The 15,563-nt window shown below is 40.4% G+C and overlaps 1 protein-coding gene across 42 annotated transcripts in view; it reads left to right on the forward strand.

Moving 5' to 3' along the window:
- Nucleotides 1–4,528, forward strand: part of LOC127168251 (receptor-type tyrosine-protein phosphatase delta) — a 311,712-nt gene extending 307,184 nt beyond the window's left edge. For all 42 annotated transcript variants that reach the window (XM_051114908.1, XM_051114921.1, XM_051114911.1 and 39 more), the window contains 2 exons: nucleotides 60–195; nucleotides 1,918–4,528. In XM_051114908.1, coding sequence (XP_050970865.1) covers nucleotides 60–195; nucleotides 1,918–1,986 — 205 coding nt within the window. In that variant the 3' untranslated portion in view covers nucleotides 1,987–4,528. The remainder of the gene's footprint in view (nucleotides 1–59; nucleotides 196–1,917) is intronic.
- The last annotated feature ends 11,035 nt before the right edge of the window (nucleotides 4,529–15,563 follow it).

The raw sequence follows: 15,563 nt of genomic DNA on the forward strand, positions 1-15,563 counted from the left end.
CGTTATGGTTTCTAATATGGAAAATCCAGCTGACGGGTTGTGCGTGGATTGATTTGCAGTGCTGGTGTGGGCAGGACGGGCGTCTTCATCACGCTCAGCATCGTTTTGGAGCGCATGCGCTACGAAGGAGTGGTGGACATCTTCCAGACGGTCAAGATGTTGAGAACACAGCGGCCGGCGATGGTCCAGACCGAAGTACGTAACAGTTTCACACTATGACTTCCATCAAGTATGTAAAACGCTAATTAAAACAGCTAATAACATCCAGGTCAGTTTTGTGATCAGGCTTTTTGAAGTTTCCCAATGAAGAGTTTGCGACGGAACGAACCTACGCTCGGCTTTGTTCGGCCCGCAAACGCTCGTTCTCATTTATAACGACAAACCCTTCAGGTTAGCCATGCAAATTGGTTCAGATAAGCAATTTCACAGCTAACCCGCACAATGGCCTTTCCCAGCGTCAATGGGGGAAATTATTTTCTGCGATCAATGCGGACAGCGAGGTGATGAGGCTCGAATCTCACGCTCGGCACAACACAATCCCCGCTTTTCACCTCGCAGACACGCGACACAAAAGCGCGGCATTAGAGCCGCGCGACCCTTCACGTCGCAGGCCGGCGGGTTGATGTGTTGCTATGGAGATGAGAGGAGCCGCGCATCTGTGAATTCGCAGAGAAATCCATAAAGACGCTCAGAAGTTGTCACGTTACATCACAAACCTCATAGTTTCTTTCTGCCTAAATCCGGCTTTGTTTTGGAAACCAGAGTGTCATCATGAATTCATTGTGTCATTGCTGAGCTGATGCTCCTGCTCTAATTGTGAGCGATTCAGCAGTGCATGTTATTCCAAAATGCAATAATAATAACTTCAGTTGATTTTGTTTTTTACATTTTTACTGCCTGTCCTATACACTTTCCAGACTTCACAAAAATGGATAAGTCGAGTGAATTTCATCTTTATTCTCTCTCTATTTTTTTAGATTGCAATTAAGAATGCATCATTAAAAACGCTAAAGTTGTGTCTTCTGGTTGTGCATCAGCCCTGTTACCATCATATGTATCCCATGTTAAATATATCATGCATTAAAAAAGAAAAATCTCAAATGCAATCATTGTTTTAAGACGTAAATTGTGAAAATAAGTACGCGTTAGCAGCGTTTAAAACGTTTCATAAATTTAAAAAAGTTACTTTAAAAGAATATATTAAAGTGTGAAATGAAGGTAATGCTTTAGACACTTAATTGCATTGCAAATAAAAATGTGTTATAGTTTAAAGTTATATTAAATGCAAATCAGCTAAACTTTAGTGATTTTGACCCACTTCAGTACATATGTTTATATGTAATTTCATAATTACTTTTATTGTCTTTGAAATAAGTTTAAAGTGAATGTACTGACAAGCATTTATGATCAACTCAAATATACTTCAGTGTCATTTCTAACATTATTACAAAGGTCACTTCAGTCATGAAAATTCATTTAAGTGACCTTTTATTTCATTAACATTATATTATCTGCAAGTACATTTTTTAAATATACTTCTAAGATTAGACATACACTACAAATGCATATTCAATACAATTAAGCGCACTTTTTTTTTCTCAAGGGTTTCCTGAGTTCATATGTTTGGAAGATCCTCAAATGTCAACCCTGTTACAATGATTTTCTGTAGTCAGTGGTTCATAGTTTAAAAGGTTATGTTAAAATTTCTAAGGAAACCTTATAGTTTCATGTCAAATGAAACTAAAGCTTTCCAGGCTGTTGCCGTCAACCCCGTTACCTTTGTGAATGAAGTCCAACGTGTGTTAACATTCATTAAATCTCCATGAAAAGTCTAGATGAGTAGTTTTAAGGTAAATGAACACACACGCACATATCTGACCTGTCTGCCTGTCTGTCTCTCCGTCTGTCCGTCTCTAGGATCAGTACCAGTTTTGTTACAGAGCTGGGTTGGAGTATCTCGGGAGCTTCGACCACTATGCAACATAAGATCTTCGTCACGCTGTCAGGGAGACGGATCGGCCATCGGACATCCAGCGGTCATTTAATTCTTCTGAGCCATAAATACCTGCTTGTGAAAAGAACTTAAACTCTTCGATTACATGTTGGATGTGCAACGTAAACCTAGAAATACTTACAAACGACAATAAAAAGACAAATATCCAGGTGGACCAAGAAAAATCACCCCGATCTGATTTCAAAAAGTAAATCATGAATAAATAAATAGTAATAATAATAATAATAATAATAATAATTTGAGACAGGTGAATCTAGACTGCTGAAGTGCGGAATAATCGCTGCTTCGAGGATTCATGAATCACAAAGGAGTCAACGAACACAGACGCTGTGAGACGGGGAGCTCGAGACACGTTGTAAAGAGAATTTGTTTTGTTCCACAATCAATACGAGGAGATGCGTCACGGATGAAGAGAGGAGACTTCATCACCACCACCATCATCGTCGTCGTCGTCGTCACCATCGAAGAAAACTACACGGACAGAGCTGAAGTAATAACTACGACACGCTGATCGTTCGATTAGACGTCTGGAGAAACGACACAAATAACGCATACCAGCTTTTGTTTTATGTTTCATGATGTTTTCCTCTCTTTTTATGACAGAAATCAGCCTAGACTGACCGTATTCCTCAGTTTATGACGTTTATTTTCTGATGTCCTGATGTTCGCACCCATGTGCCCTTCTTTGTTTCATCGTTTTGATGGTGGTTTGTGGCGTTTTGTTTCAAACACACGCTGAATCATGGGGTGGGCAGAGTATAAAGGTTAGATATCTCAGTTCTTCCATGAGCAGAGAGAGAGAGAGCGAGAGAGATTAATAAAGTCTTTATTTATATAACCTCGAAATGTATATTCACAAAATATAGATATATAGATGATATAATATATGGAAATGATGGTGGGTTTTCCGCTGGAATGCACATCAGCAGGACGGACGGACGGACACGCATCTTTTCTTGTGCAATAACTAGACGTTTTACGGCCGGAGGGTTCGCGTCGGTTTAATGAGGGCGGGGTGATCGTCGTCATGTTCACGAGCTCATGGGTCAAAGGTCATCGTCGTGCATCCGTCAGGCCACAGGTACAAAGACGTCCACGTGTTCATTCTTTTGCATTTAGAGTGCCTTATATTTATGCCTGTTCTTTTCTACGATATTCATTTAACGACGTGTATAGTTTAAGTAGTTCATGTACGAGTATTTATCGATTGATTTCCCACGCGTACGGATTTATAGTCTATGAAATTATATATGCAAATACGTAATTCCATCATTACTGTTTAATTTTCTGTGGCCTTAATTTGGCTCAGAGGAAAAAAAAAAAAACGACAAGGGTACGACAAAGAAAGAAAGCGTACGATTACCGTCAGGCCCGATACTGTTAAGTCATTTCTTTTATAGTTACTCGTTAGAAACTTTTGAGTTCCCAAACGGCACTGAGACGAATTAATCACGTCTTTTTAAGACCAAGCTTTAGCGTCAAATTCCCCGTCATTTTGGCGGAACATGGTGTTAAATAAATGCCACAATAAAAGAAAGACCCTGAAAATCCTGCGAAGCTCTTGGCGAAAAGCTACTAAGTATTGTAACGTGCAAATTACGCAACTAGAATATTATGATTCGACACTTGAACCTCACTGGCTTTGTGGATGTGCATTCCAGATGCTTTTTTTCCCCTTTCTTGTTTCGATTAGAGGAAGCGTTTAATTGTTTTGATTCTTTCTGTTGTTGATTTCATCGTCTCACTTTGGTCACATGTCGAGCAACAAGCAGACTTTGCGTAACTGTCAGCGCCACCTAGTGTTCAGCGCTTCAATGTGCTCCACGTCGGCTTTTCTTTCCCTGTTCTGGATCTTATTTGATATGCATGAGTTCAACTGCAGTGGGGGCGAGTAGGAAGAATTGCACTTTGTATCTCTTTATCTCTATGCACTGCCCTACTGATTCCGCACCCATTACGGATTTTACTTGAACCCGACTGTACGAATCTCCTTCAAACTTCACTTGGTGTGTATGTAAATAACACAGAAAAGAGACTACCCAAGTAATAAGAGAGAGAGAGAGAGAGAAAAAAGATTATGTGAAAGGAAAAGCTAATCGGTTGCAAAAAAAAAAAAAAGAGCATCTTTAGCAGGTGATATCGAAGTGTCACTTCTTCCCCCGTTGAAAGACTGAAGCGTCACGAGCGCAAACGTACATGTTTCTAAGCTCCCTGTTACTCTCACATCTGGATGCATAGACTGAAATTAATTCAATTCAATTGTAAAGAAAAAATGGCTTGTTAAAAAAAGAATCATGAAATTACCTCTAATTAGTTGTAAATGTAAACTGTTTTTTGATTTATTTTGATTTGATTTGATTTTTCTCTCTGAATGAATGGAGTGCTTTTTATTTTCATACTTAGATGACATTGGTGAAAAGACACATCTGTACGAGAAGCCGTCCTTCTGTACTTTGCTGACACAAGTTCCATTTGTTATAAATGAATTCTATTAAAAAATGTAAGTGTTATGCACACGCGTTTCCTTCCTTCCCTCCTCTGAGTCTGGCGACCATCAACGGGAATGAATCCACAAATACTTCAGCTCTGTTATGGGATTACATCACAGTCCTTTTTTATTGTTATATTTATTTATTGTTTAGTAATAATTTATTTGCAGATTTTTTTCCAGTACTGTGCCTGTAAACAATGCAGTGTGCTTTGGATATATTTGTTAGTTAACACTATTATGAGACATTTTTGCACTGACCTTCAACCCTGTAACATTTTGAATGTAACAGAGTTGACTCAAAGCACATCTGAAAGTGAAAAGTATTTGTTCTTTTTCTTTCTTTTTTTTTTATGGATCTGTACCAAGCACAAAAATAATGACAGTAAGTGGTGTGGTGTGATGTGGTTAGGCTGTTATGTGACATTTTTGCACTGACCTTAAACCCCAGAACATTGTAAAAGGGTTCATATTTTTAAAAATATATATATTTAATATATATGTTATAAGATATAAATAGTGCTCTGCATGGCTGTATCCCGTCATGTAAACAGCTTAACCTGAGTTCATTTTGTCCATTATACATCATTATAAAACAGAGCAAAAATGATCAGTTGAAAGACTAGCGCTTTTGAGAACAAATGGACATTTGAGAGAGAAACCAGGGCAGCAGTAACTGGAATGAAGGTTAATGATTCACATGTGCTCAAATCCCACAATGCCTCTGTTCTGTGTTCAAAACTCTCCTGCTCTCCTTAAGGTTGTCTAGCAGAAAGAAAATGCTCCTGTAACTGTGGTTCCTTGAGATAACGGGAATGGGCGTTGTGTGAAACGCTTTGGGGGAAACTCCTGTTTACTCCGAATAATAAAGCCTGATTTGTTCACATTCGTGTAGCTGCATGAAGAAATAGGATGGAGAAAACGGGCAGAACTATTTATATAAGTCGGCACTGAATGCCATTTCATCAGAATCTTTTAACTGATAGTAACAGTCATCGTCTCACATGCCGCTTTATAGCTCGGCAGTCTACGTTACACTCATTACTGTTATCTCAGGGAACCAAGTTTACGTTAGTAACCACAGCATTCCTTTTTGAAACCGGTCTCTCGCTTTGTGTGAAATGCTTTGGGGAGTGTATCCAATGGTGCTGTGTTATAAATAAGGGCAGAACAAAGCAACTCTGCAAGCCCGGCCCCGGAGTGCCCAAAATGAAGGCTCCTAAGAAGACCTTTTCCACTTGATCAGGAAGATCAAGATGATCAAAATGTAGACGACAAAGACCAGCCGGCTGCCACACAGATGTCACCAACTGAAACTCCACTGGACCAAGCCCAGGAGGAGGCCATTCCTCTGGTGGAGTGGGCCCTTATTCCAATAGGACATTGTAAGTCCACTGTGGCATAAGCCAGGGCTATAGTATCTACTATCCTGTAGGATCCTTTACAGCAGCCTCCAAAGCATACCAAGAGCTGTTCTGACTGCGTAAGTGAACTCTAAGAGTCCAAACCGGGCAGAGTAAATTGGGACCCTGCTCCTCTGAATTAGGAAGAGCTAGAAGGGTGATGACTTGTGCTCTGAATGGAGTGGAGAACACCTTCATTCACATAGCCATGTCTTGGTTTAAGGATGATTTTACAGTTGTAATTCCCAAACTGAAGGCAAGAAGCGTTAACCGGGAGCGCTTGCAGATTGCCCACTCGCTTTAAAGACTCTAAAGCCAAAAGGAGGGTGGTCTTAAGTGACAGGGGCCAAAAGTCAGCTCACTGGAGCAGCTCAAAAGGGAGACCTCAAAGGGCCCTGAGGACCTTGGACAAGTCCCAGGTCAGCACAGTATGAGGACGAAGTGGATTCACTCTCTGAGCTCCCCTCAGGAATTTAACAACAAGGTTGTTTTTGCCGACTGAATGGCCAGCCACGAGTCTGTGATTCATCATGACGGCTGTCACATATACTTTGAGTGTGGAATGGATTCACCCCTATTACAGCCACTCGTGCAGAAAGGTTAGAATAGATGACACATCACATGAGGATGGGTTTTTATTCCGGACTTCACACCAGTCAGAAAACACGGAACACTTAAGGGTGTAGACGAAGCTCTAGACTCCAAAATAGAGTTAGTTAACCTTGCGGAGAACAGTAAAGTCTCCCGTTAAAGGGCCAAACATGAACACTCGATAGCTCAGGCCAGGGATGCCAGATGATGTTTCTCACTTTAGAGGAGCTCGTTATTCAGTGGAACTGACCAAGGGGCTGCTGACAGTAGCTAAATCAACTCAGGTAGCCATGTCTGGTTCTTCCAGAGTGGGGCCAACAGGAGGGAAGGCATACAGGCAAGCGCTGGGCCAGAGCATCTCGCTTCATCAAGAAATAAGTTGTCTTCTGAGGCAAAGAGGTCCACCTCTACCGTCTCGAAGACTGACTAAATCATCTGAGCTACTTGAGGGTGTAGTCTCCATTTCCCTGGAGATACATAATGAGGATGTGGTGCCCCTTCAAAGCTAGTAGAAAGGTTTTTAGGGCCAGAAAAACCACCATCTCGAGGAAGTTGGTGTGCAGTCTAATGCCAGTCTGCCCTCGTACAGTGCTCCCCAACCTGAGTTGGAGGCATCTGTCGTGACTACCTTCCTTCTGGAGGTCAGTCCCAATGAAACGCCCATCTGATACAGACAAGGGGCTTTCCAAGGGTCCACAGCTCTGATGCAGCGTTAGGTCACCTTGAGGCGAAAGCTTCCCAGGCACCAAGCATAGGATGGGACACAGGCCTTTGCACTACGGACCGGAGAACATGAGCATTTTTGTCCTGTACCATAGTTTGAATAACACCTCTGAAATGAGGGGGTCTGCAAGCAAATTGGAGCGAGTAACCTTGTTCTATAGTCTGCAAAACCCAGCTTGACATGCCCAGGGTGGCTTTCCATGCTTGAAGCCGGACGGCAAGTGTTTGGAGGTTTTCTGCAGCTCAGGGTCCAACGTCACTCTGGGGTGGGAGCCCTGGCGACTTAGGAAATGGGTAAGGTTTAGCTGTCTGAGGTCGTCTGAGACTTGGGCTGAGGCTGAGCTGGAGACAGAGCTGACTTTGCTGGCTGCAGTTACATCACATCCAATGTGTTCGAGAGAGCATAATGTGAGAAGTTTGTATCCCTGTAAGTATGAATTATTCAGTAAAATGCCATATATAATTTGCTGCACTATAAAGTGTCTAAATCAGTGGCTGAAGGTCTGCTAATGTGATCCTGATGAGACTGCAGTGAGTTCACTGCATGTAAACAGACGTCATCTTCCTTTCACGAATCCTTATATTTATAGTTTGAAGGTTACCGTGTTTTCTGGAGTTATGCTGTCATGACAACAAGCTAAAAATTAGATATAAACTGACAGAGACAAGGTAAAGCGATTCAGTCAGACTAGTTAAGATGTGTGATGCTGAAGTCTAATGTTTATTGTACTGTCTGCTGTACTTCCAATGTTTTTCTTTTCTTTTCTTTTCTGTTTTAAAGCCTAAGTGGAAAATATAAATCTCGGTTAATCGACATTATGCCACACATGCTGTGGACAGAGTTTGACATGCAAAGAACCCAGAAAAAAGCTTTAACCTGGGATACGAGAAAGTATTACAACTTAAATACTATGGAGCAATGATATGCTTTAAGTAGTATTTGATTTCTGTGGAAGATTGTTTCCACCACAGAATAAACATATTTTTAAAAAGTAATTGAAACTTTTTTCAGAATTTCAGAATTGTCAATTGCAAGATTACAGAATTGCATTATAAACTCATAATTTAACGTACTGCAAATTTTTTGCTTGTTTTTTTTCTTTTTTCTTTTCTTTTTTCAACACATGAAGTGGATCAAAAAAGTTCATAAAAGTTGTACTAAGACAAGAATGGGTATTGTTTTGGTTTTAGCACAACTGTGATGAAAGGTTTTCATCCACTTCAAATTTTGACTACTGTAATTTTGAGTTTGTACATGGCAATGTTGTTTCTGCCATAAAATAAAAAAGGTAGCTGCAATGCTTTACAGTATCTCAAATATTTGATTATTTTTCTCGCAAATAAAACCACTAGTTATTGATTTATTTTATTTTAAATAAATGTTTAAATAAATAAGGGGGGTTCTTATAGAACATACTCATTAATATCTCACAATTGTAAGTTCTCATACTCGCTAAGGGTTAACTTTTTTTCTCAAAATTCTGAGTTTACCTCTTAAGTTGCAGTTTTGGCTTGTTCTCAGAATTATTATTATTATTTTTTTTATTATTATTATTTTTTTTTTTACATAGTGCAATTTTGATTCCAAATTCTGTTTACATCTTGCAATTTTGGCCTTTTTTTTAAATTATTATTATTATTATTTTATTTTTTTTTTTTTCTCAGAATTTGGAAAATGAGAACCTGAGTTTACTTCTTGTAGTGCTGTTATGTATTTATTTTTCTGTTTGTGTTTTATTTATTTATTTATTTATTTTATATTTTCAGGGAAAAAAAAAGAATTGAGTTTTTTTTTTTTTTTTTTTTTTTTTTTTTTTTTTTTTTCGCATTTTTTCTTTCTTTCTTTCTTTCTTTCTTTCTTACTATGGTGGAAATAAGCTTCCACAAATGTCTGTGGTTTATGTTGTTGTTTAACTGGCTCCATCACACTCATGAAGCTGCAGTCAGTTGATATCGATTCAAGCGTCACGTGATGTTATGCAAGATTGTAGTAATAATCCCGTGAATCTCTTTCCACCTAAGCACTGCAGCCCTGAATAAAGCCCGCACCGTTCGCTTTGACCTCCGGGCACACGGTGTCGATTATTCCGGGCTGGCAACAGCGAAGACTTCATCAGCCTAATCAAAATAAATCACCAGAGCAGCAGAAAGTGAACGGCGTTAAGCTCTTTGCCATTTCCCCGGAGACCCGCGGCCTCTTAACGGCAAGCAAATCCATTATAGCGGGAGCAGATGTGGCAACTCAGCGTGTTCAGCGCGGGTTTGGCCGGAGAACCTGCGATACACCGGTCGACCGCCATCGAGGACGCAAGACCCGCGTTCCTGTCATGAAAGCGGCTGTGACCAAACTGCCGTAATGAGAAAAGTGCGTTTCTCTCGGATGGTGTGTGTGGAAAATCGAGTGGGAACTTCACAGTTCCTGTTCCCTGCAGCGAGAGAATCAGCCTCTAATTCAAATAAGATGTCAAGTGCTGATCTTTTTATTTCCTGTGACAGTCAGAGGCGGTTTGGAGTTCGGGATAATTTCAGCTGATAGTCGCCCTGCTGGAACCCTATCAGGGTTTTTCTGGAAGCCTGGACGGAATAATAATTAGGAATAAAACTGCTGTGATGTACGTACTGGCTGCAGAAATGCTCACCGATTGTGTTTGATGAGCTGCAAATCTTGACCATGTCTGAATGGAAATTTGCCTCATGTCGCACTGTAATATTCACAACCAAACACCACTCACCACCCACGTATGTAATCGGATGTATTTCTGTGCGAAACACAGTGATTTTATTGGTAATTAGTATTAGTCTTATGTAAGAAACGAAGCTGTTTGAAACTAAGGGTATGTTTACATGACTAAAAACAGAAAGGTCTTCTTTTGTAAGTTTCCCGTACAAACGGCAGCATCTTTAAAACAATTGCCTTATTAATCCACAAAAATGACTAGAAATGCTATATTCCTAATGCCAGGCCAGTAGGTGGCAGTGTCAGTTTGTAAAGAAACACTAGCGCCTGCACACATATGCATTCCTATCCACCTTTTTCTTCCCGTATGAACGGGCGCGGCCATTTGTAAATTTTATGGGTACGAAACAGCTCATTTTGCTGCTTGATATTGCAAATTGTGTCTTACCATATTATTTATATCTTAATTATGAACACACTAGTTTGTAGTGCAAACCGTTTTACCATTTTTTTTTTTTTTCCCCTATAGCGGATAATGAACCGGAAGTCTCGCCCATAGGCTTACTTCCGCGTTGAAGAAAAAGGTGGATAGGCTGAACAAAATATGTGCGACGTCAATGTTTGTTTTCACAAATTCACATTTTTGTAGTCTACAGTGAGACGATAATTTTTTTTTTTTTTTTTTTTTTTTTTTTTTTTTCAAAAATTGCATTTAGCATTCTAAAGTTATAACAACAGCATTTTGAGAGTGTAGTAACTCGATTATGTCGCTAGCTTCGTTTCATGTTCAAGCTTTGCTAAAGCTGTAATTTGCTTAGTTCAGCTCTTTGCTGTCATGGGTAACAGTTTTGCACTAGGAATTCATCTGTTAAAGTCCCCCTGTAGTCAAAACTTGTATCCCTTTAAACTCAAAATGAAATATTTAAATGTTTTTTCTTGTGAAAATAATTTTCTCATGCCTTAAAACAGCTTGAATGTAACTCATATACGCGGATCTATGAATATGCAAATTAGCTCCGCCCCCATGCAGTCACACCAGCCAGAGCCCCCTGATCCACTAACTGAATTAGTGAACGCGATATAATGGTGAAACACAGATAATGACAAATAAATGTTTTTACTAGCAGACAGCTACAGTGGATAACATTTGTTAAATTTACTTACTAGACGTTGTGCCCTCAAAATGCCTACTTTAACATGGGTTATTTTTCAAGTTAGCGGTTAGCGGTTGTGCTCTATTTAGTGCTCTGTATGCTCTATTAAATGCTCTATTTAATATTTGGTTTTGTGCTGATAATCCTATTGGTATGTTTTGCATGCTAACGATAGGAATCTATCCTTTGATGTGATTGGTTACTGAAGTTTGTGACGTATCAAAAAAGGGCTGTTTCAAACCGCATTTCAGGGACAGCTTTTGGAAAACTACAGTTTTAAGACGGAAATACTCAGCAATGGTGTTGATTAATGGACTGGCACATGGTTTGTCTAAAAGCGCCACGTAGACAAATAAACAACTTTTCACTACAGGGGGACTTTAACTCTTTCCAACCAAACACAGAATTTTCCGGTATTCATGAGACAACCCTTACCTGCCAAACACGGAATTTTCCGTGTTTCCGTGTTTTCATTGTTATACGCTAGGGGGCGCTATTACGCATCTGCTGAATAAGTCCAGAATGTGCCGATCAAAAACACAGACCAGGAAGACGCAAAAATGAAATGAAAAATAAGGCGATCATCAGCACTAAAGCACATATAAATGAAAACTGCCTAATGTTAGCAAGTGAAATGTCCATCCGATCACAAGTGGACAACTGTAAGTACAGGTGTAAACGGGGTGTAAAACATTTTGAGCTTGTCCACCTTCGACCACATCCAGAAGTGGTCGCTACTTTCGATCGGATCGCTGTTGTAGTGTAGACGCGCATGCGTTCAAACTGCTGCTAAGGACCGCCTACTCTCCACCTACCGACCAAAAATTTTTTCTTTGAGAGACGTACAAGGACGCGCGCTTATCGGATGGGATTTAAACTTTGACAGGCGAAACAAAACTAAAGCGGCTGCTCTCCGCATTTTTTCTTTTGTTTAATTTTGCAAACGTGTGAAATGACTCTAAGCTTGTGTCTTCCATTGCTCTGAAATATCTGAACAAGCCCATACATATACATGAACAAAACTTTGTGCGGCATGTTTGCTAATAACACTAGCAGCAGTAAATACAAGTGCGCGATAACTTTAGCCCTCCCGCTCCTGTTTTGACGCCGACAGAGGGATCCGTCAATTTACCCTTCTCTTGATGTAATCAGCACCACGAGTGGTAATGTGGTCAAAAGTGGACAGAAGAGACGGATTAGGTGTAAACGGCTATGTGTGTCCACTGTCCACCTGTGGCCCGATCGATCAAAATGCATCTTAATTCCAAGTGTAAACAGAGCCTAAAAGCCTACAGTATACCATCGACCTCGTGGTTCACAGTAGGGCTGTCTTTAACCTATTATAAATTAATTACTGCTAAATTACCGCAATTTCTTTATTGAGAAAATGAATGGGATTTATGGTCCCAGAACCGACTGTTGCACTTTGTTTGTTAATAGTGCCGTTCATTAACAATAAGACCTGCTACATGTATTAAACGGAGTCCATTGTGGTTTGATGTTAAAGAGCGTGTCTAGCAGACCAGAGGGGAAATGGCCTCACATCCAAGAATAACCCGTTTGATAGCGAGCGTGAGCGTTTGCTTTTCTGGACAAGCCTTCAGAAGTGTTGGCTTTTTCCACGGGCACAGGTGAGCGTTTATAAATTCTCCACAGCCCCACCTCGTTACGCGTCTGTCAGTCAGCCGGAGCTCGCGCCAGCGCCCGCAGAGCTGTTTTGTGACGCTGTGAAATTGATAGTCTCCCCGGCGCTCAACTCATCCGGGCCTCCGCCGTCTGAGGCGAATTCCATTTTCCTCTCGGAGCGAATGTCCTACCTGAGGCAGCGGAGCGGTGAAGAAGCGCCGCCGCAGACAGCCGTGTCGTCGAGGAAGCGTTTCTCTGCCCCGCTGCTGCGGCTTCAGAACATTCCCGAATGTTCCGCTGTGACACGCTGTGATGGTCCCATTACACTAACGCAGACGACCCGGGGACAAACACGGGACGACACAATGAAAGCAGGGTACATTACAGAATAATACAGACAGAGAGAGAGAGAGGAGGAGGAGAGGGAGAGGTTCACCGCCAACAAAAAATCATCAAAAGGTACAGTGGCACAAAGTAAAACCATTAGACTAGGACTACGCTGAAACATTTTACAACACACATGACTGAAGGATTAGCATATTAATACTCATTCGGGTTATTCCATGAAATCCAGACTTTCCATTTTGAAAAGACAAATAATTGCCTTCATGTTAATTCACTTGCGATTTCAAGTTGAATTTGATATTAAATAAATCTGACATTTCTGAACATTCTTCATCTAAATAATGTAGTGTTTACTGTGTAAAATTGGAATAATAGGAATGACAAATTATGATCATCCCCTACTGATAAAATTTTGGAGGGAACTTTAAGTTTCAGTAGTGACAAATATATCAATTTTTGACCAACTATACCTAAAGACAAAAATATTTTAAATTAAAATATTATTAATTTTTAAATTACATATTATTTAAATATAAATATTTAAATGCTAATACTTCTATTTGAATATTACAATAATTATATTTAAATAATATTAAATACAGTAATATGTTAGCTTAAAATGCAAATATGCTGATTATATATATATATATATATATATATATATATATATATATATATATATATATACATATATACATACTGAACAAAATTATAAACGCAACACTTTTGTTTTTGCCCCCATTTTTCATGAGCTGAACTCAAAGATTTAAAACTTTTTCTATGTACTGTTACGACCCATTTAGGGCCCAACATAAGAAAACCATTCTAAACAAATGTAACAGTGGCCAACAAATTGTAAACAAGGACTGGTGTGCTAACTAGTTTAAACTACAACTTACTCAAGAGTTAAGAAAAGTTCCTATCTCCTGAGAAAGAAATCAAACACAACAAAATCTTCCAGGTCAGCTCACTTTCAATGTACTCTGTAGTAACTAAACAAACAATCACTCACCGTCCTTCAATAATGAAAACCAAAAGCAAACACAAAACTGAGTTTCTAGGGCAAGCTGCCATTGAAGTGCCACCAGCAGCTCTTAAATAGACAGAGGCTTCAGGTGTTCTTACTAGTCTCCACTCCTATCCAATTAGCAGCTGCACTTAGGAAAAAAAAAAAAAAAAAAACAGAAAGAAAGAGCAGGGGCTTGTAACAGTACACAAAAGGCCTATTTCTCTCAAATATTGTTCACAAATCTGTTTAAATCTGTGTTAGTGAGCACTTCTCCTTTGCCAAGATAATCCATCCACCTCACAGGTGTGGCATATCAAGATGCTGATTAGACAGCATGATTATTACACAGGTGTGCCTTAGGCTGGACACAATAAAAGCCCACTCTAAAATGTGCAGTTTTACTGTATTTGGGGGGTCCGAAAACCAGTCAGTATCTGGTGTGACCACCATTTTTCCTTCTCCTTCACATAGAGTTGATCAGGTTGTTGATTGTGGCCTGTGGAATGTTGGTCCACTCCTCTTTAATGGCTCTGCGAAGTTGCTGAATATTGGCAGGAACTGAAACACGCTGTCATATACGCCGATCCAGAGCATCCCAAACATGCTCAATGGGTGACAGGTCTGGTGAGTATGCTGGCCATGCAAGAACTGGAAGGTTTTCAGCTTTCAGGAATTGTGTACAGATCCTTGCAACATGGGGCCGTGCATTATCATGCTGCAACATGAGGTGATGGTCATGGATGAATGTCACAACAATGGGCCTCAGGATCTCGTCACGGTATCTCTGTGCATTCAAAATGGCATCAGTAAAATGCGCCTGTGTTCATTGTCCATAACATACGCCTGCCCATACCATAAACCCACCACCACCATGGGCCACTCAATCCACAACGTTGACATCAGCAAACCGCTCACCCACACGACGCCATACACGCTGTCTGCCATCTGCCCTGTACAGTGAAAACCAGGATTCATCCGTGAAGAGAACACCTCTCCAAAGTGCCAGCCACCATTGAATGTGAGCATTTGCCCACTCAAGTTGGTTACGACGACGAACTGCAGTCAGGTCGAGACCCTGATAAGGATGACGAGCATGTAGATGAGTTTCCCTAAGACGCTTTCTGACCATTTGTGCAGAAATTATTTGGTTATGCAAACTGATTGTTGCAGCAGCTGTCCGGGTGGCTGGTCTCAGACGATCTTGGAGGTGAAGATGCTGGATGTGGAGGTCCTGGGCTGGTGTGGTTACACGTGGTCTGCGGTTGTGAGGCCGGTTGGATGTACTGCCAAATTCTCTGAAACGCCTTTGGAGACGGCTTAGGGTAGAGAAATGAACATTCAATTCACGGGCAACAGCTCTGGTAGACATTCCTGCAGTCAGCATGCCAACTGCACGCTCCCTCAAAACTTGTGACATCTGTGGAATTGTGCTGTGTGATAAAACTGCACATTTTAGAGTGGCCTTTTGTTGTGTCCAGCCTAAGGCACAGCTGTGAAATAATCATACTGTCTAATCAGGATTTTGATATGCCA

The sequence above is a fragment of the Labeo rohita genome, chromosome 7, assembly GCF_022985175.1.
Source record: "Labeo rohita strain BAU-BD-2019 chromosome 7, IGBB_LRoh.1.0, whole genome shotgun sequence".
NCBI lineage: Eukaryota > Metazoa > Chordata > Actinopteri > Cypriniformes > Cyprinidae > Labeo > Labeo rohita.